Genomic DNA, 22,572 nt, shown 5'->3' with positions numbered 1-22,572 from the left:
GCAGCCCCGTGTGAGAAAGAGCTGCCTTGCAGGTTCCTCTCTCATCCCGTGACCTTGTCACGGTTTGGGCACACCCTGGTGGCTCCCAACACCTAGAGAAGGGAATGGAAACTCACTCCAGCATTCTTGCCTGGAGAATTCCATGGGCAGAGGAGCCTGGCGGGATTACAGTCCAAGGGGTCACAAAGAGTCGGACATGACTGAGTGACTTTCACTTTCTTTTTGCAGTTTGGATCTACAAAAAGGTAAAGTCTTTTCTGTGGTTATTTGTAAATGCTTCCTATAGATTCAGTTAAATGGCTTTGTGTTCTGAAATTGCTCCCAAGACATTGATCTGGACTTCATACACGTATGTACAAAATGACTTTGTTTTCTGTGCAATGGTGGTAAAACAGTTAAAAAGCAAGCAAAGAAGCCAAAGCCGGTGAACTGTTTTTTAAACAGGCTGAAAGTGCCACCTACGGTCCACTCCGTAGAAATGCCCAAAGAATGTAGTCTGAGCCTTATGGACTGAGAGTCACAGGAACTAGGAATTTAAGGTAAGTTAGACTCACATCTAACTACACTTTCTACTTATATGCTATTTATAACGAGTTATGTCATCATATTTATGCTCTCTCCTGAGCATTCTCAATATTTGCTTACAGAAAGTAAGATATTGAAAATCTTTGAACTGTGGCAGTTGTAAGAAACATTATCAGGCTATCATACGCTTTCCACAGGTTCAGATTATCCAACACCAAAATGCCTTTAGAATTCTGGAGCAAAAATGCTCTTTGCCACTTTAACTCCTAGTAAGGGCTGAGGCCCAGAGCTCCTTGAGTGGCAGCTCCTGCTGGGGACTCCACTGTATATATTTTGCATGTGTTTAAGAGATGACAGAAAAAGAGAAAGCTCTAAAATGGCAAAAGCTTTAAGGTACACCAAAACGGTGGTTTTCAATGTTAGTTTGAGTGTTTTGTTTTTAATGAAATAATCCATTGTCGGACAGGCCAAAATAACTTTTGAGAATAAAGTGTACATATTCTTCCCCTCAGAGATATTGGCAGCCAAATTAGTTAAGACAATTCTTTAATATGGGCCTGGCATTAATTCTGGCTTGCCTTGGACAGGTAACTGATTTCCAGGCTGACTTAAGCCCAGCAAGTGTTCAAGGGATGTTCTAGTGACTGGAGGAGACAGCAGTGTGCAGCCCGCATTTCATTGATTGTGCTGCTTGTGTGCTCATTCTGTCATTAACCCTTCAGCCAATATTCAATCTCTTCCACATAGCTTATCATTTGTTTGACTCTGAAATACATTGGTTCGGTTTTTATGATAAGCTAGTCCTGTACAATCATATGTAAAGTGTTTATTTAATACAAACAACATACACTCTTGTTCAAGTTCATCCTGAATTAAAAGTACACACAAAAAAACTGGATAATTTACAGTAAAAGTAAAATTTCTCTTTCATCCCTATCAAGGTGCCTGTGGTTCATTTGTATACATTCCTCCAGCTTTTTAAAAAACATTTTCATATATATATATATATATATATATATTTACACAGATAACGTAGTATCATGTTTTAGTTCAGTTAGACAAATAATGTGTGTTGTTTTACAACTTGCTTTTGTCATGTAACAGTATGACTTTGAGGTGTCACCATTTCCTGTTTGGGGGAATATAAAAGTCTTTGTTTAGAACAATATGTTTCTGCTCTAAGCAAACTAGGTTCATCTAGCATCCACATTCAGGGAAATGCAGAAATGTCTTTAGTTGCCCTGCACATCTCAGCATCTGGAAGGGAGGACTCTGAGAGCAAGGAAAGCCTCAGTAATAAACCCCAGGCACCCCGTTAACCCAGCTCTCAAGGAGGAGGGCGGGGCAAGGACAGCTCACTGGCTGGAGGGAGGTCTTGTGATGCCTGCATCTCCAGCCTGGCTGGTAGCAGCCCAGAGAATCAGGAAGGGAAGGAAAGAGAGCTGGTAGGAGAACAGTGGAGGGCAGTGAACGGGCCTGCTGGCAACAAAGGACAAAGGTCGCAGCAGAGACTGGGGAGGATGAGAGGGTCCCCGGGAGGAGCCGGAGGAGAGACACCTGGAGGAGGCTTCCTCCTGCTCAGCCTCCCCAGAAGGGGCCAATGGGCCGGGTGAGGGGTCACATCCGCTCCCCTCACTAAGACTGTGCAGTTCAGATTGGTCTCAGGAACACACTTCTTTCACTTGAGTGATTCAATTGTGTCTCCCCTGTAATTTCAGGTTGGGTCTTCTCTGCCTGCCTTCCCCTCACTTTCCCTCTGGCCTCAGTCTTCATTGTTTTCTGGCAAACAAAATATAGTCAGTAGGAAGAGCTGACGATACAAAAGGCAAAGGCCTGCCTCTGAGGAGTAATATATACTCATATTGTTATGCTAGTTTATTTATATTTATTAATTTAATTTATTTTAACATAATGCTATATAAACATGTATATATAATGCAAGTAAATATTAAATGTGATGTATTATTATTTTATTATAATAATATCTATAAACCAATAATATATATGTTAAAATTAATAATATATAGGCTGATTTAGTTAACGACACCCCTGGTGAGAAGACTAATGAAGACAAAAGAAATCAGAAATCTGAAGATCTTTGGGAACTCCGTGCTCATGATGTAAATGGCGAGACGTGCATGAAGGTTCTTAGCCAGGGGTCCTCACAGGATTTTCCAGGCCCTGTTACAGGTCAACAGGGAACCAGGTAGTGAGTGTCGGGGCAAAGCCCCCAGGCTGAGGCCAGGCCGGGTCTCCCGCCAGTCTCCTTCCTTCCGTGCACCACGAGTGCAAGCGAGTGTTATCACTTCTCCTACAGAATGAAGGTGTGTGTTGCAGGAAAGCTGGAGTGAACTCTCTAGTGACATAAATTTAAAACTACAGCAAGAGGGAGATGGAGGGAGGGAGACAGATAAACAGATATGATGTGCCCTGGCTTTAGTCTATAGTGCAAAATTTATGAAAACAGAAAATGATATTAAAACCGGTTAGTCTTCAGTATTTTTATTGGTGCCTGTATTAAACAATTGATCAGTCATCTAAATATCATAGATTCTAAATCATAAACTAGGATTTTAAAACACTGTGGTTTTCTGTGTTACCAAAATGTACTTTTGAAGCCAATGTCCAAATCATCCAGTGTCTTCTTTTCGTGAGTGTTTGGTCACGTGTCGTTGTCTTTTTAACTTTTGTTTTTTATTTGAGATATAGCCCTTTAGCAATCAGTGCTGTGATAGTTTCAAGTGAACACCAAAGGGAACAATTCAACCATTCACGTCCATGTGTCCTTTCTCCCCCAAACTCCCCTCCCATCAAGGCTGCTACATAGCATGGAGATCCATGTGCCAAACAGTGAATCCTTCTTGATTCTTAACCAAACCGGACCTCTGTTGCATCATCAGAGACCGTGTCAGAATGTTTCCGAGGTTAGAGAGGAGTTTCCTGGAAAATACTCAGCGCACCCCCTGTTGCCAGATGAAGGCTGTTTATATATAGGTGCTAGTTTTGAGAGAGCTTGGTGAGCTGGAGCAGCTCCTACAGAGATGGAAAGAGCTTGTTACCATCAACATTCCCCAGTAGGTTCAGCCTCCCCCGAATGCGTCCTGAGTCCTGACCGCTGAGCAGGCCAAGCCCCGTCCGCCCTCCGCCCCCAGCGCCTCCTCCCCCAGGGCCGCGGGAGACAGAGGGACTGACCGCTCGTCCCCTCCTACCCCCCCACTCCCGGGCGTGGACGAGCCCAGCTCCCTGCTCTGGTTGAAGGAGGAAGAAGGCCCAACAGCAGCCCCAGAAGAAGCGCAGAGGGGCCCCTCCATTCCCAGGACTGGGGCTCATCGTGCAGGGCCGAGGGGACACGGGGGCGGGAGGAGCCTCAGCGCCAGACACTGTGGGAGCTTGTCTGCTGAACAGACTCAGGGACTGTCTGCTGGCTGTGGGATCTGGGGAACGGAAGAGATTTGGATGGGTTGGGGCTAGATGGGAGGGTTTCTCATGTCTAAAGCACAGGCTGTGTCTCTCTGGGCTGAAAATATTAACCTCTGAGCACTAGATCCCACCAAAAGCAGAGTTTTGGTTAGAGGTGTCCTGAGACATGAGAGTTTCTCAGGGAGAGGAGAGGAGATGCTAGGAGGATATGAAATGCCTCGTAGAGCCTGAACCAAACACCCAGGCTTCTGACCCCAGTTTTGGGAGTAGCAGTTTCTTATGCATGTCTCTGGTAGCTCAGATGGTAAAGAATATGCCTGTAATGTAGGAGACCTCCTGGGTTTGATCTCTGAGTCGAGAAGATCCCCTGGAGAAGGAAATGACAAACCACTCCAGTATCCTTGCCTGGAGAATCCCATGGACAGAGGAGCCTGGCGGGCTATAGTCCATGGGGTCGCAAAGCCTCAAACATGACTGAGAGCCCTTTCAGGTGAGGCAGCTGGTGTCCTCGGGCCTGATCAGGGAGGAGCCCAGCTGACTGTTGCTTCTGACAGCCCTGTCTGAGAGAACAGCCCAGACAGGTGCCCTGGGGAGTCAAGACACAGGCTGCTTAGTCAGCAAGACTGTGAGGGGGTGGAGTGGGCACCCCGCGGGCCCTCTCCCCACTGCCCCCATGTGACTGCAGTTCTGAGCTTTGGCCTGAATGCATCATAGACAAGGACCCTTCATAGTCTACCTATTATGAGGTAACAGCTAAAGGAATGTTGCCTATATGCTTATACATAAAGTTCCATCTCTGGGAACCCTGCATCCCAGGTAATGAGCACCAAGCTAAAATAGCTTTGTTCAGTTCACAGGAAACCTCCTGACCAGACTCTCCTGTGAGTCACAGCAGGGAGGCAGAAATGAACACATCCCCTCTGGAGGATGATTGGAATGAAGAAATATTTGACTTTCCTCCCCCCCTTCCCCCCAACACCTTTTTGTATAAATAGAAAAGAAGCCTGAATTCTATCTCAGGTAAGATGGGTCCTTGGTGCAAGAGTCCCGGGTTTCTGAATAAAGCTGCTGTCCTTGCCCCAACAACTCATCTCTCAGTTAATTGGCCTGTCATGAGGTGAGCACTACAAGCTTGGACTCAGTTACAGAAGAGCTGGCACTCTTGCTCTCTCAGGAAGAGTTCTGTTTTCATTCATCATGTATTTGAGTCCCACTCAGAGCCAGGCCCTAGCTAACTGATCACTCACCCTTGGAGACCCAGCTCAGACCTCACCTGGTCCACTATGCCTTTCTCCATCCCCTGCTCTGCCTGCACCATTTTCTGCCTCACCCAGGGCCCCTCAAGTCTTTAACCACACTTTAATGAGCTCTCCAGCTTGTAAGCCCTGTGACAACCTCGAAGATGCAGAATGGGGCTCAGAAAATGTGACGATGATGAATGATCAAATCAGTGAGCTGGTTAAACACAAACCAGGCTTAGGTCACATTCACCAAAGGTGTCATCTTCTCCCTCCTTCCAGGGCCAGAGTTTCAAGGGGACATTTACCCAGAGCCCAATGATCTTCAATGACACTAAACTCATCTAAAATATTGCCTCTCTGGATGGATTTTATTTTCAGTTTTTCTTTTTACACTTGATGTCACTTCATGACTATTCCACTGAATATTGAGTAACTGAATGATCACTTCTGTTGTGTCTGGGCCAAGAAAGCCCAATATGGGGTAGGATATTGAGGAGGAGAAGGTCAGGGGAGTTGGGGGTGGGAAACCAATGGAAGCAGGCACGTCCCATCCCTGTTCCCACTGCCCCATCCCACCCCCTTTGTCCTTAACCAATCTGACTGTGATTACCAGGGGTCAGTTTGTCTCCTCGCTAGATGGTCCATCCTTTAGAGACAGCTGTAGAGGTCACAAGACAAACCTAAGTTCTAAGAGCCCTCTGTGATCCAGGAGCAGTCGCTTGTGCCTTCAGAGGGTCAGTTTCTGACCCACAGTGATGCTCTCCCAGAGTCGAGGGTGAGTTGTGGCCAGCCCTGCTCACCATGAAACCCTGCAGCTCTTGCTCTGCCCTGAAACCCCTCCCTGCAGCCTGGCTGTATTTGGGGGGACGCCTGGAAAAAGCAAGGCTTGAGTGAGTAAAAGAAAGTGGGCGCTTCAGGAACAGAAGAGATACAGAGAAACTTGGTCTCACTGCGGCCACGTCCAACTGGCCCCAGCCTAAGGCCGCTTGTCATACATCCTCAGCGGACACGATCTCCTGGGAGCTGGGGATGTGGAGCTCTGGAGGGTGTGGCTGGCATAGCCCCCACATGAGGCTGGGGCTCTGGGGCTCTGCAACTGGCCCGGGGACTGAAGCTGGGCCTGGCAGGTTTGCAGTGTAGACTGTCGGGTGTCTGGCTGAAGCTGCTGGCATCCACGGTCACACCTCCCCCACCCGTCTGACCGGATCCGACCCCAGCAGTTAAGTAGGGCTGGTCTGGCGAGCATGCGACTGAGCCTTGGGAGCTCAGCATGGGAGGCTTTTCCACCCACCTCTCCTGTCCTTCTCCTGGGTTTCTCTCTCCTTTGCCACCACTGCCCACCCCCCATGGAGTTCTCTTCTTAGGCCGCCGTGGGGAGGCCTGTGTTGGGTCCTAATCAGGTGGGTGGTACGGAGGGTCCCGAGACGGGGTGTCATGGCTGGGCTGGTGTGCTGTGCTAGCTGGTGGCTCAGGGCCGGTGCAGCAAAGAGGGTCCCTGCACAAACACAGTTCTTAGTGACGTGGACTGAGCACGTAACATTGCCATAATGGTAATTTTATATTCTGTGAGTTTTTCACAATTAAAAAGAAAAGAACTTGGTTGTATGTGTGTGTGTATTATAATGGCCTAGAAAGGAAAATTCTCAAGTCAAACAGAGGAATGAATCATGTGCTAAGCCATAGATGGGTCTCAAAGACATAGTGCCAAGTGTAAGAAATAAGCATACATGGCCACTGTTGTACAAATCCATGCACTTTAAATATGCAGAACAGGCAAATCATCAGGGACAAAAAGCACACAGATTGTCAGAAGTTGGGGGAAGGTGGAAGGGGAAGTGACTGTTGAATGGATAGTGGCTTTCTTTGTGAGGAGATGAAATTCTCTGATTTAGGTAGTGGTGATAGTTGCACAACTTTGTAAACAGATGATAAATCATTCAGTTGTACATTTTATAGAATAAGTTTTGTGTGAATTAGATTTCAACTTAAAAACTGTGATAGATAAAGGATTTTTTTTTTTTAAGATTTAACAAAAGCAGCACATATTACCCTGACTTTTATTTGGTTCTCTCTCTTCTAACATCTGTAGGCAAACAAAAATCACCCTAAAGAGAATGAGCACTGTTTATTGCACTCTTGCTCCATAATGTGAAGGACTCAGTTACCACCCCTTTTGTTTGGCAGAGACTCGGGCATTGTGGTTGCTGTTGTTCAGTCACTAAGTTGGGACCAACACTTTGCAATCCCATGGACTGCAGGACACCAGGCCTTTTTATCCTCTGCTATCTCCCAGAGTCAGGCATAGGCATGGGAAAGTTTCCTGGTAGAAAAAAGGAAGCATATTGTGATCAGAGATTGTGATTCAGGAAAGCTGGGGGAGGACTGGATAGAAGATGGGCCTCCTCTATGTGTGTTTGAAGGACATATTTGGTTTCCCCCTTTTGCTTCTAAATAAGAAGGATGATTAAAAACAAGGAAGCTGTCAGTCAGTGATTAAAGTCTGACTATTGAGGTTTAATACTATAGGGGTTGTGACCGGGCTTTCTGGGTTGGTTGCTACAGATTATGGATTAAGGCTTCACAGACTGGGCTGAGAAGTTCCTTGGCTCCAGGTGGGTTTAGAAAATTCTGTATATTGAAACTGCTGTCAAAAGCCAGAACTATGAGTGTTCCCAGAAACAAAGTTGATCCACACCTCCTGCCTCTCCACCCATATCCACCACATATCAACTTCAATTATCCAAAGCAAGAGTGGTGGCCACTTTTGTATTTTTATACTGACTATAAAATGTCTGAAAGCAAAATTATGGGATTATATTTAATGTATATACATCTTGGTATATGTACATCTTGGTGACTCTAGTGGTAAAAGAACCCACCTGCCAATGCAGGAGTTGTAAGATATACGGCTTTGATTCCTAGGTCAGGCAGATCCCCTGGAGGAGGGCACAGTAACCCATTCCAGTACCTTGCCTGGAGAATCCCATGGACAGAGGAACCTGGGGGGCTACAGTCCATAGGGTCACACATAATTGGACATGACTGAAGTGACTTAGCATGCGGGCACAAATGTACATCTTGAAATTCTAAAACAATGCTTGAGAGAGCATGCTGAATGTTTCTTAAATAAACAAATGTATTTTTCATCTTTTCAAATATTCAAAAAAATATTTTCTATTTCATAATTTGAAAGAATTTTTAGTTTATTTTTTAATCCATAATTCTGTAAGTTACAGTTACTCACTGTAGCATATAAACAAGAAAATATCAGTTGCATGAACATCATAAAATCTTACCTTTACTTGAACATAGGCTTTCAAATGTCAAGTGACTCTGCTTGTTGATTTCCTTTCAACAAAAGGATTCAGGGCCATGGTGCCTTTGAGTTATAGGTTTGTCATCAACAACCGGTGGTTTCAAATCTGGCCCTGGCACTGGGTCTATTCCGCTCAGCTAGAAAGGGGAAAGGATGCCTTGTGGGACGTTTTCAGAGGCCAGGCCTATTCAGAGCCAATGGAACTTCTACTACATTTAGCTTGGCCAGAACTCACAGGCATGGCTGTCCCTGAGAGCTGGGTGGCTACAACAAGAGTCTATTGCATGTTGAGTTGGAGAGAAGTGAGAAGCTTGGTGATTAGGACTCTACACTCTGTGTACAAATATTAATGTTAAAACAAATCTCTTTCTTATCCACATTTCATCTGATGAAAAAGGTGACCCACTATCTGATTCTACTAATTAACCCTGGGGAAAAGATCTGTGGGAAAAGACCAAGCATATCAAACAATGCTCTCTGAAAGGAAAAGTCACACTGATTCCCAAGAGAAAAGCTGGAAAATGTCCAAGATTAAAGCTATCCAAAAGATTTTAAAAGATATGATGAATGTGTTTAGAAATATTTAAATATGAGTTGCCCTTGGTGCAATAGAATGGGAAAGACTAGAGATCTCTTCAAGAAAATTAGAGATACCAAGGGAACATTTCATGCAAAGATGGGCTCAATAAAGGACAGAAATGGTATGGACCTAACAGAAGCAGAAGATATTAAGAAGAGGTGGCAAGAGTACAAAGAAGAATTGCACAAAAAGATCTTCACGACCCAGATAATCACAATGGTGTGATCACTCACCTAGACCCAGATATTCTGAAATGTGAAGTCAAGTGGGCCTTAGGAAGCATCACTATGAACAAAGCTAGTGAAGGTGATGGAATTCCAGTTGAGCTGTTTCAAATCCTAAAAGATGATGCTGTGAAAGTGCTGCACTCAACATGCCAGCAAATTTGGAAAACTCAGCAGTGACCACAGGACTGGGAAAGGTCAGTTTTCATTCAAATCCCAAAAAAAAGGCAATGCCAAAGAATGCTCAAACTACTGCATAATTGCACTCATCTCACTCACTAGCAAAGTAATGCTCAAAATTCTCCAAGCCAGGTTTCAATAGTACATGAACCATGAACTTCCAGATAGTCAAGCTGGATTTAGAAAAGGCAGAGAAACCAGAGATCAAATTGCCGACATCTGTTGGATTATCGAAAAAGCAAGAGAGTTCCAGAAAAACACCTGTTTCTGCCTTATTGACTACGCCGAAGCCTTTGACTGTGTGGATCACAACAAACTGGAAAATTCTTCAAGAGATGGGAATATCAGATCACCTTACTGCCTCCCGAGAAATCTGTATGCAGGTCAGGAAGCAACAGTTAGAACTGGACATGGAACAACAGTCTGGCTCCAAATCGGGAAAGGAGTACATCAAGGCTGTATATTGTCATCCTGCTTATTTAACGTATACGCAGAGTACATCATGCAAAGTGCAGGGCTTTTGCATAACTTAAAGATGAGTAAATAATTATTTATTTGTAAATATACTTTTTTTTTTTGCTGACTTTTGAATAACTGAAAGATGAGTAAATACTTATTTATATATTAAAATTGAGATATAACACACATAACCTAAAATTTAGCCTCTTAGCCACTTTAAGTGGCCAGTTCAGCTGTGACCTGTATGTTCACATTAATGTGTAACCCAGCTCCAGGACTCTTCTTGCAAAACTTGAACTCTGCACCCATTGAACCAGTCCCCATTTCCCTATTCCCAGCCTCTGCCCACCACTATTCCACTTTCTGTGTCTATGAATTTGACTACTTTGAGTCATTAAGTACTCTAGGTACCTCATGGGCTTCCCATGTGACTCAGCTAGTAAAGAATCCCCCTGCAATGTGGCCGACGTGTGTTTGACCCTGGGTTAGAAAGCTCCCCTGGAGAAGGGAAAGGCTACCCACTCCAGTATTCTGGCCTGGAGAATTCAGGCCATGGGGTCTCAAAGAGTCGGACATGACTGAGAGAATTTCACTCCCTGGTTACATTATGTAAGTGGACGTAAGTGTTTACCCTTTTGTGTCTGGCTTATTTCATTTCGCATGATGTCCTCAAAGTTCATCCATGCTGTAGCTTGTGCCAAAGGTCCCTTTATGTTTTCAGTCTGAGCAATATTCTAGGTTATGCAGTCTGTTTATGCACTCATCTGTTACTGGACACTTGGGTTCCTTCCACCTGTGGGCTATTGTGCATCATGCAGCTATGAACCTTGCTGCACAAATATCTGTTCGAACTTCTGCTTTCAGTTCTTTTGAATATACACCCAGAGGTGGAATTCCTGGATCATGTGGTAACTTCAGTTCCAATTTCTTAAGGACTGGCCATGGTGCTTTCCACAGTGGCTGTACTATACTATATTGTCAGGAACTCTGCACAAGATTCAGTTTTCACCTACATTTTCACCAACACATCTTATTTCTGACTTTTGATAATTGCTATCCTAATGGGTAAGAAGTGGTATCTCATTGTGAGTTTTATTTGCATTGAGCATTCTTCTCTGTGCTTGTTGGCCATTTGTATATCTCCTTAGAGAAATGTCTATTGAAGTAAGTCCTTTCAGATCTTCTGTGGATATTCTATTTAAATTGTAGTGAGAACATTCATCAGTAGTCTAGTGAGATCTACACTCTGAACAAATTTCTAAGTGTAGAACATAGTGTCATTGGGGCTTCCTTGGTGGCTCAGTGGTGAAGAATCTACCTGCCAGTGCAAGAGACTTAAGTTCAGTCCCTGGATTGGGAAGACACCCTGGAGAAGGAAATGGCAACCCAACCCAGTATTTTTGCCTGAGAAATCCCATAACAGAGGATTCTGGTGGGCTATGGTCCACGGGGTCACAGAGTTGGACATGACTGAGTGACTACACAACAACATAGTGTCATTAGTTATAGACAAAGTATATACAGCACATCTCCAGAAAGTGTGTATCTTGCAGAACTGAAACATCTTACCTGGTGAACAGCAGCTCCCCATTTTCCTTCTCCTGCCCCCGGCAACCACAGTTCTACTCACTGCATTGATGAGTTTGACTATTTTATTCATTGTATAGGTGACATTACACAGGATTTCTCTTTCTGCCTCTGGCTTTGTTCACTTAGCATAATGTCCTTCCTGGTTAATACATGTCCCTGCAACGAGCAGGATTGACTTCTTTTTGAAAACTGAATAATCTTTCAGTATATGTGTGTATGAAGTGAAATGAAGTGAAAGTCACTCAGACGTGTCCAACTCTTTGAGACCCCATGGACTATACAGTCCATGGAATGCTCCAGGCCAGAATAGAGGAATGGGTAGCTATTTCCTTCTCCAGGGGATCTTCCCAACCCAGGGATTGAACCCAGGTCTCCTACATTGCAGGTGGATTCTTTACAAACTGAGCCACAAGGGAAGCCCAAGAATACTGGAGTGGGTAGCCTTTCCCTTCTCTAGTGGATCTTCCTGATCCAGGGATTGAGCTGGGGTCTCCTGCATTGCAGGTGGATTCTTTACCAACTGAGCTATCAGGGAATACGTGTGTATACACCTTATCTTTCTGCATTCATCTGTCAATGGACAACTTGGTTATTGTGAATAATGGTGCAGTCATTTGCCCATTATTTTATCTCAGTTTGGTCACTTGTTTATTTCCATTTTTAATGATCAAGCTTTTAAACACTTTCGTAGCTTTTGTGATGATGATAACTGGGTTACAGTAATGTAATTCGTGTTCGTTTTAAAACGCAGCCATCGTTAGGGAACTGATGGAGAGTAGCATCTGGGAAACACTGGACAGAGATTAGAGCTCAAGTCTGTCCTCCTTCAGGGACTGACTTCTCTGAGCTTCCCTTCATCCCCAAACAACAAGTGTCCTCAGCATCTGGAGGAGCTGCTCTCCATGTTCCTGCTGTCCTGCCTCCTCCTTCTCCTCCTCCAGGACTGGTCTGAAGGGCTTCCTCCCTCCAGCTCTCCACCTCCTGAGTTCAATCTGGGCTCCTCTCACTGGCGCTCTTGCTGGGCTCCTGACCGCCCTCTGGCTGCAGCCTCTCTGCCTCCTGTTAGCTTTATCCCTGTGATAAATCATCTGCTTTAACTGGTTCTCTACTCATAGCATCTGAGTGGCTCATATCTCCCTTGGAAGGAGAGTGGCATCCACGGCCAGACTCTGAACGTCTTTCACTCTCTCCCCTGCCCGCTTCCTCTGTCAGCCCTCACCCGCTGCATCCACCCTGCAGTCCACACCGCCTTTGACATCATCGAGGAGTTTAGATGAACGCTCTGCCTTCACATCTGCCATTTTAGGGGGTCTTTCTCTCTCTGTTGCACCTACCGCTGGCCCCTGGCTCTGGGTTCCTGGCTGCTGAACTGCATTTCTCCGAGGCCTTTGCTTGAAAACCACCGCTCTGCTGATTTCTTGTGGCTCCCTCAGGCTGTGCCATCACTCCTTGTCTTTCCTCTGGTCCTGTGTGGCTTTTCTTGGTGAGCACCTGCAACATGCTGGGACACTTATGTTTTGCCTGACGCCCCTCTGAGGCCCAGAGCTTCCTGAGGGCCGGAATTTAGTCTCCATGACTCACTCAGGCACAGAGGTGCATACTGCTTGCACCGGAAATGGAACCCCAGGGATCTCTGCGGACTAGAGTCCGGCTTGTGACGAACGTCCTACCTGTCATTCCAGCCGGAGGTCCCTTTCCCAAGTAGCACTATGCCTCCCAAGGACATTCCACCCATAGAGACTGGTCGCCCATCTCCTCCCCAGACCCTGCTCGACGTTTGCGGCGTTTTTGAGAGCCTGACCGGCCAGAAGGAGACGATTCACAGACCTGCACCCGCTCCTCCTTGTCCCTCGCAGGGCTCAGGCCATCGTCTCCTTTCTCCTCTGGCTGTGGGCGTACTGGGAGGTGTGTCCCTGCCGCATCACTCACCAGAGGCCAGCGGTGCGGCCAGAGAATGCAGACGGGGAAAGAAAGGCAAACCCACACCCAAAGTCCCATCCGGAGAGGACTTTCCCACCCCCGCAGAAGTGCGAGGCCCTCGGATCGTGCTCAGACCTGGTCACGCACCCCATCCTCTCCAGGAACTTCCCAGCAGAGCCAGCCTCGAGAGCTCGGCTGCTCAGCGCGATCCAGGTGGACACCGTGGCCCCGGGCACACTGCAGGCCCCGCCTTTTTCCAGGAGGCTGCACCAGCCACACGGCCGAGAGGAACTCTCTCCTCGCCGGAACACTTGGTGGGTCACACAGGGCGTGCCGCACGCAGAGTGTGCCTGGGCTTCTGCACGCATGTGCCTCAGAGCCTACCTACCGCCACAGCCCCAGAGATGGCCGCGGCTTCTTGTTCTTCCTCTTGGTCGCTCGGGCCCTCCCGCTGGCACAAGGGCCGTTGCCAACGCTCGTGAGGCCCGGAGGCGGGCTGTCCGTGCAGGGACGGCCGAGCCGGTCGTGCTCCTGTTCTGGCAGCTTGCCGTTTCTCCCTTCTCAGTGGTTGGACTGGTGAATCACGACTGCGCCGGCAGGCAGGGCTGACTGGATCTTCCGGAGGCCAAAGGCCGGCTTCGGCCACTTGTGCTCTTGGACGTGTTTCCACTGCTCTAAGCTGATTCCTTTGACCTCTGTGTCCCCTGGGGACACCTGCGACCCAGGAGCTCTGCCGCTGGTGTCTCCCGCAGGCTCCCCGGGGCCGGAGGGGTCAGGCTCCCCGGGGTTAGTGGGGTCAGCCGTGAGGGGGGCCGCTGCCCCTCCCCCAGCTCCCCCTTGCCCCGCACCCTCCCGGGAGTAGAAGAGCACGTAGGCGCTCTGGCTCAGGGCAGCACTCTCGTCACAGGCGCTCACCTTGGCATCGTCCATCTTATACCACTGGCCGTTGCCCGCTCGCACGTAAGAAAAGTAGTGTCCTCGCTCACAGCTCCACCCGGAGTGCACCAGCACGGCATAGAGCACGTAGCCCAGTGGCCCTGCCTTCCGCTCAGACGTGTAGGGCTGCAGGTCAAGGCACTGGGGAGAGCGCACTTCCTGAGCCCTTTTGGCCCCACTCACCTGTGTGAACCGCTTCAGCACCAGCACCAGGACCTGGGACGTGCTGTCCAAAGTCAACCTCTTGGTGGCAGGCACCTTCCAGAGACAAACGCCACAGTCATAGGTGTTTTCAGCGTCCAGCTTCTCGGGCTTCACCAGCTCTCTCAGAGCTTGCTCCACACTCTGAGCCGCCGTGATATCCAGGCTGATGTCCAGATAAGGGTCGAACGTGTCCGAGACTCCGAGGCAGTGGAGACACTGGATCTGAGACCTCCAAGTCCCGCCGAAGATCTGCCGGATGAGGGTGGTGTCCTCGGAGGGATGGCCCGACAGCTGGGATGCACTCAAGCACCCTTGCTGCATGGCATTCAGAGTGAACATCAGAAACTCGTGGGCATCTTCCTGCTGGTGTCTGTGCAAGCCCGCCAGCAGGTCCTTGCGGGGCCGGATCACCTCTCCCGGGTGAAGGAGGGCTCGGGTCACGTGAGCTCGCATGGCACAGAGCGTGCAGGAGGTGCTGGCCGGACAGAGGGTGGCGTGCTGCTGGGACACCATCCAGCTGGCCAGGGGCGGCGTGTGGCTCAGGCACTGCAGCGCTGCATTCACGTAGCAGGTGTTCCCCAGATTCTGAAGCCCAGCCCCTACTCCCCACGGCCCCCTCCAACTCAGGGCGACTTGGTGGCCAGGCGCCAGCGCTGCTGACCCAGGAGCCAAGTCACCCCGCTGCGGCCGCCCGACCACCGGCGACGGCCACTCAGGGACAGAGGGTTCCCAAAGGGCATCCGCACCAGCGGCGCTGGGCCCACAACCTTGCCGTCCGGGGAAGACGTTGAAGGGAGACAGACACGCACCACCCCCGTGCGCAGAAGCAGCCCCTGGGTCTCTGCAAACAAGGCCCAGGAGCGTTTCCATCTCCTACCTGCAGCTGCTCAAGGACACCTCCTTCCCTCAGATGGTGCTTCTCTGAAAAGGGCCTGGGCCCCGGTCCCCTCGGTCCTTTCATGGCTTTCCCACAGCCCCACCCCCGCACGCGCAAGCTCCTCATTGGCTGAGGCGTCCCAGGGCGTGCTCACTCCCACTCCCGACATCACACCACCGACACTTTTCTCGGGGAATTCCCCATGACAAAGCCCCGCATGCATTTCCTATCCCGCCCTGGACCAAACAGCTCACGATGAAAGTGATTCGGGGGGCCTTTGGCCTTCCAGCCTTGCCCGCTAGAGTCACTGCAGGGCTTCCAAGTTCAGCACACACATGTGGGCTGGGGAGGAATTCCGTGGGCTCGCCCTTCAGATCCTAACACACTTGTGGAAACATATGTCTGCCCACCTACCCTATCCCCTTGAGGGGTCTCCCCACCCCAGACCCCTGCCTGAGGACAACCCCTCCCCGGACAACAAGAAACCCTTGCCTCAACTTTGCCCTCGACTGAGGTCCACCCCAATTTCTATGGTTTCTCACGAGCCACTCTTCTAGCGTTCAGGGTCCTAGCACCAAAAGATGCCGCGAGTGTGGCACATATGCTTTTCGCCCTTCAGGGCCGTTGGTCATGGTCCAAAGCGAGCTCCTTCAGAAAGCCATAGGCTTGCTGCAACTTTGGATTCCTTTCTTCAGCTCCTTTTCTCTCTCCGTTGTCTTTTTATTTTCCTTTTCCTTCTTTTTTTTTTTTTTTTGGTTTTTGTTTTTTAGCTTTAATTTTTTTGTATTATTTTCATTTTATAATTTTTGTTGTTGTTGTTGTTGTTGTTTTACTGTTTTTCTATTTTAAATACACTAGTTTACTTATAGAGTCAACTTTCCAACTCAGGGGCTCAGCATGTGGAGTCTAGTTCCCTGACCATGGATCGAACTTGGGCTCCCTGTGTCAGCAGTGTGGAGTCTTATCCACTAGCCACCAGACACATTCCTTTCTAAGTATTGGAAGTGTATTTCCTCATTTAATCTTCAAGTTATTTTCCTGAGATAGGTACTATTATCTACATTTTACCAATCAGAAATCTGAGGCCCAACTGGAAGCAGCAGAGCCATTATTCAAACCCAGATCATTTGACTATGGAACCCATAAGCTTAGTCTATGAACTACACTGTCTCTAAATAGTTGACATATTTATTATATCCTTTAGAAGTTTGGAGACGCTTCAAATTGGAACGATAAGTTTTAAAATCTTAATTAAAATATATATCAATCAAAATATGTAATGTTGCTAGTAAAGATGTACTCTGAATTTGAATATGGCCATTTCATAAATTGGAGAAGTCAATGGGAATCCACTCCAGTATTCTTGCCTGGAGAATACTGTGGCCAGGGGATCCTGGTGGGCTGCAGTCCATGGCTTCGCAGAGAGTTGTACATGACTGAGTGACTAACACACAACACATTTCATAAACTGTATGATGAGTTTTAGGAGCCAGGAGATCCAGAGATCAACCCTATTCTTATCGTCCCTTCAATTTGATGGTGAAAAGGTGAAATGTGAAAGTGTTAGTCGCTTTGTCACTTCTGACTCTTCGAGCCCATGGACTGTAGCCCCCCAGGCTGCTCTGTCGGTGAAATTCTCCAGTGAAGAATACCGGAACGGGATGCCATTCCCTTCTCCAGGGCATCTTCCCAACCCAGGGATGGAAACCAGGTCTCCTGCACTGCACGCAGATTCTTTACAGTGTGAGCCCTGAAAAGTGAAAAAGTGAAAGTGAAGTCTCTCAGTTGTGTCCCACTCTTTGCGACCCCATGGACTGTAGGCCACCAGGCTCCTCCATCCGGGGGACTTTCCAGGCAAGAGTACTGGAGTGGTTGCCATTTCCTTCTCCAGGGAATCTTCCCAACCCAGGGATCGAACCCAGATTTTCCGCACTGCAGGCAGACGCTTTACCGTCTGAGCCAGCCATGAAGTGGTAACCAATTCTGCAGAATGCTGTGTAGAAATGGCCACATGAGGGCGACAGTTATTAAACATTAACACAACCCTGACACAAAGCCAGCTCTTCCTGATTTAAAACCCGGCTCATTCAATATCTACAGATTATTTTTATAGACTATTACAAGTATGACTTTGTTGATTAAAAAAAAAAAAAACAAATATTTGGAAACTGCTAAATTATTAATATGCTTTTTAAATTCTCAGGTTGGTCTTGGAGCTAATAGATCATAATTGAATATATTCAAGTTTAATTAGGAAAAAACTATGATTTATAGCCCATTTATTTTCAGAAAGAATTTGTGTCAAGCACTGGAGTGTCAAGTGGTGGAGAGGAGATACCCCACATCCAAGGTGAGAGAAACCCCAGTAAGATGGTAGGCACTGAGAGAGGGCATGAGAGGGCAGACACGCTGAAACCACAACCACGGAAAACTAGCCAATCTGATCACACGGACCACAGCCTTGTCTAACTCAGTGAAACTAAGCCATGCCATGTAGGGCCACCCAAGACAGACAGGTCTTGGTGGAGAGTTCTGAAAAAATGTGGTCCGCTGGAGAAGGGAATGGCAAACCACTTCAATATTCTTGCCTTGAGAACCCCATGAACAGTATGAAAAGGCAAAAAGATAGGACACTGAAAGATAAACTCCACAGGTCGGTAGGTTCCCAATATGCTACTGGATATCAGTGGAGAAATAACTCCAGGAAGAATGAAGGGATGGAGCCAAAGCAAAAACAACACCCAGTTGTGCATGTGACTGGTGATGGAAGTAAAGTCCAATGCTGTAAAGAGCAATATTGCATAAGAACCTGGGACGTTAGGTCCATGAATCAAGGAAACTTGGAAGTGGTCAAACAGGAGATAACAAGAGTGAACATCGACATTTTAGGAATCAGTGAACTAAAATGGACCAGAATTGGTGAATTTAACTCAGATGACCATTATATCTACTACTGTGGGCAAGAATCCCTTAGAAGAAATGGAGTAACCATCATAGTCAACAAAAGAGTCTGAAATGCAGTACTTGGATGCAGTCTCAAAAATGACAGAATGATCTCTGTTTGTTTCCAAGGCAAACCATTCAATATCACGGTAATCCAAGTCTATGCCCCAACCAGTAATGCTGAAGAAGCTGAAGTTGAATGGTTCTGTGAAAACCTATAAGACTTTCTAGAACAAATACCCAAAAAAGATGTCCTTTTCATTATAGGGGACTGGAATGCAAAAGTAGGAAGTCAGGGAACACCTGGAGTAATAGGCAAATTTGGCCTTGGAGTACAGAATGAAGCAGGGCAAATGCTAATAGAGGTCTGCCAAGAGAATGCACTAGTCATAGCAAACACCCTCTTCCAACAACACAAGAGAAGACTCTACACATGGACATCACCAGATGATCAATACTGAAATCAGATTGATTATATTCTTTGCAGGCAAAGATGGAGAAGCTCTATACAGTCAGCAAAAACAAGACCAGGAGCTGACTGTGGCTCAGATCATGAACTCCTTATTGCCAAATTCAGACTTAAATTGAAGAAAGTGGGGAAAATCACTAGACCATTCAGGTATAACCTAAATCAAATCCCTTACGATTATACAGTGGAAGTGACAAATAGATTTAAGGGACTAGATCTGATAGACAGAGTGCCTGATGAACTATGGACAGAGGTTCATGACATTGTACAGGAGACAGGGATCAAGACCATCCCCAAGAAAAAGGAATGCAAAAAAGCAAAATGGCTGCCTGAGAAGGCCTTACAAATAGCTGTGAAAAGAAGAGAAGCCAAAAGCAAAGGAGAAAAGGAAAGATCTACTCATCTGAATGCAGAGTTCCAAAGAATAACAAGCAGAGAAGTCAATGCAAAGAAATAGAGGACAACAATAGAATAAGAAAGACTAGAGATCTCTTCAAGAAAATTAGAGATACCAAGGGAACATTTCATGCAACGATGGGCACAATAAAGGACAGAAATGTTATGAACCTAACAGAAGCAGAAGATATTAAGAAGAGGTGGCAAGAATACACAGAAGAAATGTACAGAAAAGATCTTCATGACCCAGATAATCATGATGGTGTGATCAGTCACCTAGAGCCAGGCATCCTGGAATGTGAAATCAAGGGGACCTTAGGAAGCATCACTATGAACAAAGCTAGTGGAGGTGATGGAATTCCAGTTGAGCTATTTCAAATCCTAAAAGATGATGCTGTGAAAGTGCTGCACTCAATATGCCATCAAATTTGGAAAACTCAGCAGTGGCCACAGGACTGGAAAAGGTCAGTTTTCATTCCAATCCTAAAGAAAGGCAATGCCAAAGAATGCTCAAACTACTGCTCAATTGCACTCATCTCACATGCTAGCAAAGTAATCCTCAAAATTCTCCAAGCCAGGCTTAAACAATACATGAACCATGAACTCTTAATGTTTAAGCTGGTTTTAGAAAAAGCAGAGGAACCAGAGATCAAACTGCCAACATCTGCTGGATCATCGAAAAAGCAAGAGTTCCAGAAAAACATCTATTTCTACTTAATTGACTATGCCAAAGCCTTTGACTGTGTAGATAACAATAAACTGTGGAATATTCTGAAGGAGATGGGATTATCATACCCCCTGACCTGACTCTTGAGAAATGTGTATGCAGGTCAGGAAGCAACAGTTAGAACTGGACATGGACCAACAGACTGGTTCCAAATTGGGAAAGGAGTGCATCAAGGCTGTATATTATCACCCTGCTTATTTAACTTATATGCAGAGTACATCATGAGGAATGCTGGGCTGGAGGAAGCACAGCTGGAATCAAGATTGCTGGTAGAAATATCAATAACCTCAGATATGCAGATGACACCACCCTTATGGCAGAAAGTGAAGAAGAACTAGAGAACCTCTTGATGAAAGTGAAAGAGGAGAGTGAAAAAGTTGGCTTAAAGCTCAACATTCAGAAAACTAAGATCATGGCATCTGGTCCCATCACTTCATGGCAAATAGATGGGAAACAGTGGAAACAGTGACTGACTTTATTTTGGGGGGCTCCAAAATCACTGCAGATGGTGATTGCAGCCATGAAATTAAAAGATGCTTACTCCTTGGAAGGTAAGTTATGACCAACCTCGAAAGCATATTAAAAAGCAGAGACATCACTTTACCAACAAAGATCCATCTAGTCAAGGCTATGTTTTTTCCAGTAGTCATGTATGGCTGTGAGAGTTGGACTATAAAGAAAGCTGAGCACCAAAGAATTGATGCCTTTGAACTGTGGTGTTGGAGAAGACTCTTGAGAGCCCCTTGGACTGCAAGGAGATCCAACCAGTCCAACCTAAAAGAGATCAGTCCTGGGTGTTCATTGGAAGGACTGATGTTGAAGCTGAAACTCCAAACTTTGGCCATCTGATGCAAAGAGCTGAGTCATTTGAAAACACCCTGATGTTGGGAAAGATTAAGGGCAGGAAGAAAAGGGGACAACAGAGGATGAGATGGTTGGATTGTATCACGGACTCAATGGACTGAGTTTGAGTAAACTCCGGGAGTTTGTGATGGACAGGGAGGCCTGGAGTGCTGCAGTCCATGGAGTCAGGAAGAGTCGGACATGACTGAGTGATTGAACTGAACTGAACTGACTAAACAGTATGAAAACCATGCAAAATAGTCCTGGTCAGAAGAGAATGTAACAAGAATCCATAACCACAGAAGAGAAGTAGCCAGAGTGCTTACGGGAGTAACTGACCTTTCACCAGCAGGGCTGGAGGGCTGAATCTGCAGGTCATCAGCAGCTTGAGTGCTCCTGGAGGCCCCCGGGGGTCATCGGTCAGGCAGCGCTCACACCCTGTGTACACACGGTCACTTCCTCCCAGACCCATCTTGGCTTCTCCATCTAGCTCCTCGGAACTCACATTCTGTTCTTTAATTCTGTCCTTTGTGAAACCAGAGCTTCACATCTTCCACAGTGATTTATAATCACTGGCTGCATCGCATTAGTTAGTCGGGGGCTAGGAGGACCCCCAGGGTCGGGGCTGGAGTTCTGGACCCAGGCGGAGCCCAGCAAGCCCGTCCTGCACCTGCTGTGAGGAAGACCTGATCCAGGTGCTGCTGTTGAGATGGCGTGAGGCAGACCAGCCAAAGCCTTGGGTTTGAGTTCAGAGCAACAAAGCACCAAAGTTCAGTCCTTCAGCCAGGACAAGCGACATGGGGCGCCCCCTGCAGAGACACGTGCTGGCCTGATGTGGCGCTGGGAGCTTCTCAGGGGCCGTGGTGTAGACAGAGGGATCAGGACAGGAGGGGAGGGCGGGGTCAGAACTCGGGAGACGGAGGCAACCCTGGAACAGGCCTGAAACCTAAAAGTAGGTCAAGAAATACCTGAGGAACAGATATGTTCATCTAAAGCATTCCCTAATTCTGCAAGCGAAGAGCCCAAAGCTCAAAATAAGTAGTTGCCTACAGTTGTACTGGAAGTTGGTGGCTGAGCTGTGCTGAGATCCAAGGGGCCTCTGCCAGGTCCCCAGAGTGGCTTTGCGTGCATGCTCAGTCGCTCAGTCCTATCTGACTCATTACGACCCCATGGACTGCAGCCTGCCAGGCTCTGTCCGTGGGACTCTCCAGGCAAGAATGCTGGAGTGGGTTGCCACGCCCTCCTCCAGGGGATCTTCCCGACCCAGGGATTGAACTTGCAACTCCTGCAGCTCCGATATCACAGGAAGATTCTTTATCACTGAACCACCTGGGAAGCCCCCAGAGTGGCTTTACTAGAGCTGAAATCACCCACGTGGTGACTCTCCACACAGAAGGAGAAGGCGGCCTCAGAGAAACCTCCCAGATGGTTGTGACGAGCTGGTGAGGTGGGTAGAGCCCTCAGCCACATCCCTGTCAAGGTGTGAGGCCACCCCGGGTGGTGGGGAAACCCACATGTCAGCAGAGGGAGGAGGGAGATGGAAGACGCGGCCGGATGGAGGCGGGCGCCTGCTCAGTCCTGCCCCCGGGGACACCTAGCCTCCAGCAGGACGGCACCCCCAGGCGTCCCAGGGCCTCACAGAGCTCACCCGCAGGTCCTAAGCTGTGCTTCATAGGTGCAACATGAGCCCTGGGCAGCTGGGCTTAGGAGCACGGGGTGCAG

The 22,572-nt window shown here is 47.4% G+C and overlaps 1 protein-coding gene and 1 long non-coding RNA gene across 3 annotated transcripts; one reads left to right on the top strand and one right to left on the bottom strand.

Moving 5' to 3' along the window:
• Nucleotides 1-22: 22 nt before the first annotated feature.
• On the top strand, nt 23-3,021 carry LOC133072684 (uncharacterized). 2 transcript variants are annotated; one of them, XR_009696797.1, is made up of 3 exons: nt 23-245; nt 445-539; nt 2,553-3,021. It is a non-coding gene; the product is annotated as an uncharacterized LOC133072684 (long non-coding RNA). The 2 variants fall into 2 exon arrangements; XR_009696796.1 differs by lacking the exon at nt 23-245 and having other exon boundaries at nt 257-539.
• Nucleotides 3,022-13,242: 10,221 nt separating this feature from the next.
• LOC133073116 (ubiquitin carboxyl-terminal hydrolase 17-like protein 6) lies at nt 13,243-21,322 on the bottom strand. Its single transcript, XM_061166584.1, has 3 exons — nt 21,190-21,322; nt 14,311-15,362; nt 13,243-13,422 (listed from the first exon to the last, which is right to left on the bottom strand). Exons 1-3 carry the CDS (start codon nt 21,320-21,322, stop codon nt 13,243-13,245), a joined length of 1,365 nt encoding a protein of 454 aa, XP_061022567.1.
• Between the last annotated feature and the right edge of the window lie 1,250 nt (nt 21,323-22,572).

This window comes from Dama dama, chromosome 18 (assembly GCF_033118175.1).
Source record: "Dama dama isolate Ldn47 chromosome 18, ASM3311817v1, whole genome shotgun sequence".
NCBI lineage: Eukaryota > Metazoa > Chordata > Mammalia > Artiodactyla > Cervidae > Dama > Dama dama.
The sequence above is the reverse complement of the archived record's forward strand: the minus strand, read 5'-3'. Positions and strand labels throughout refer to the sequence as shown.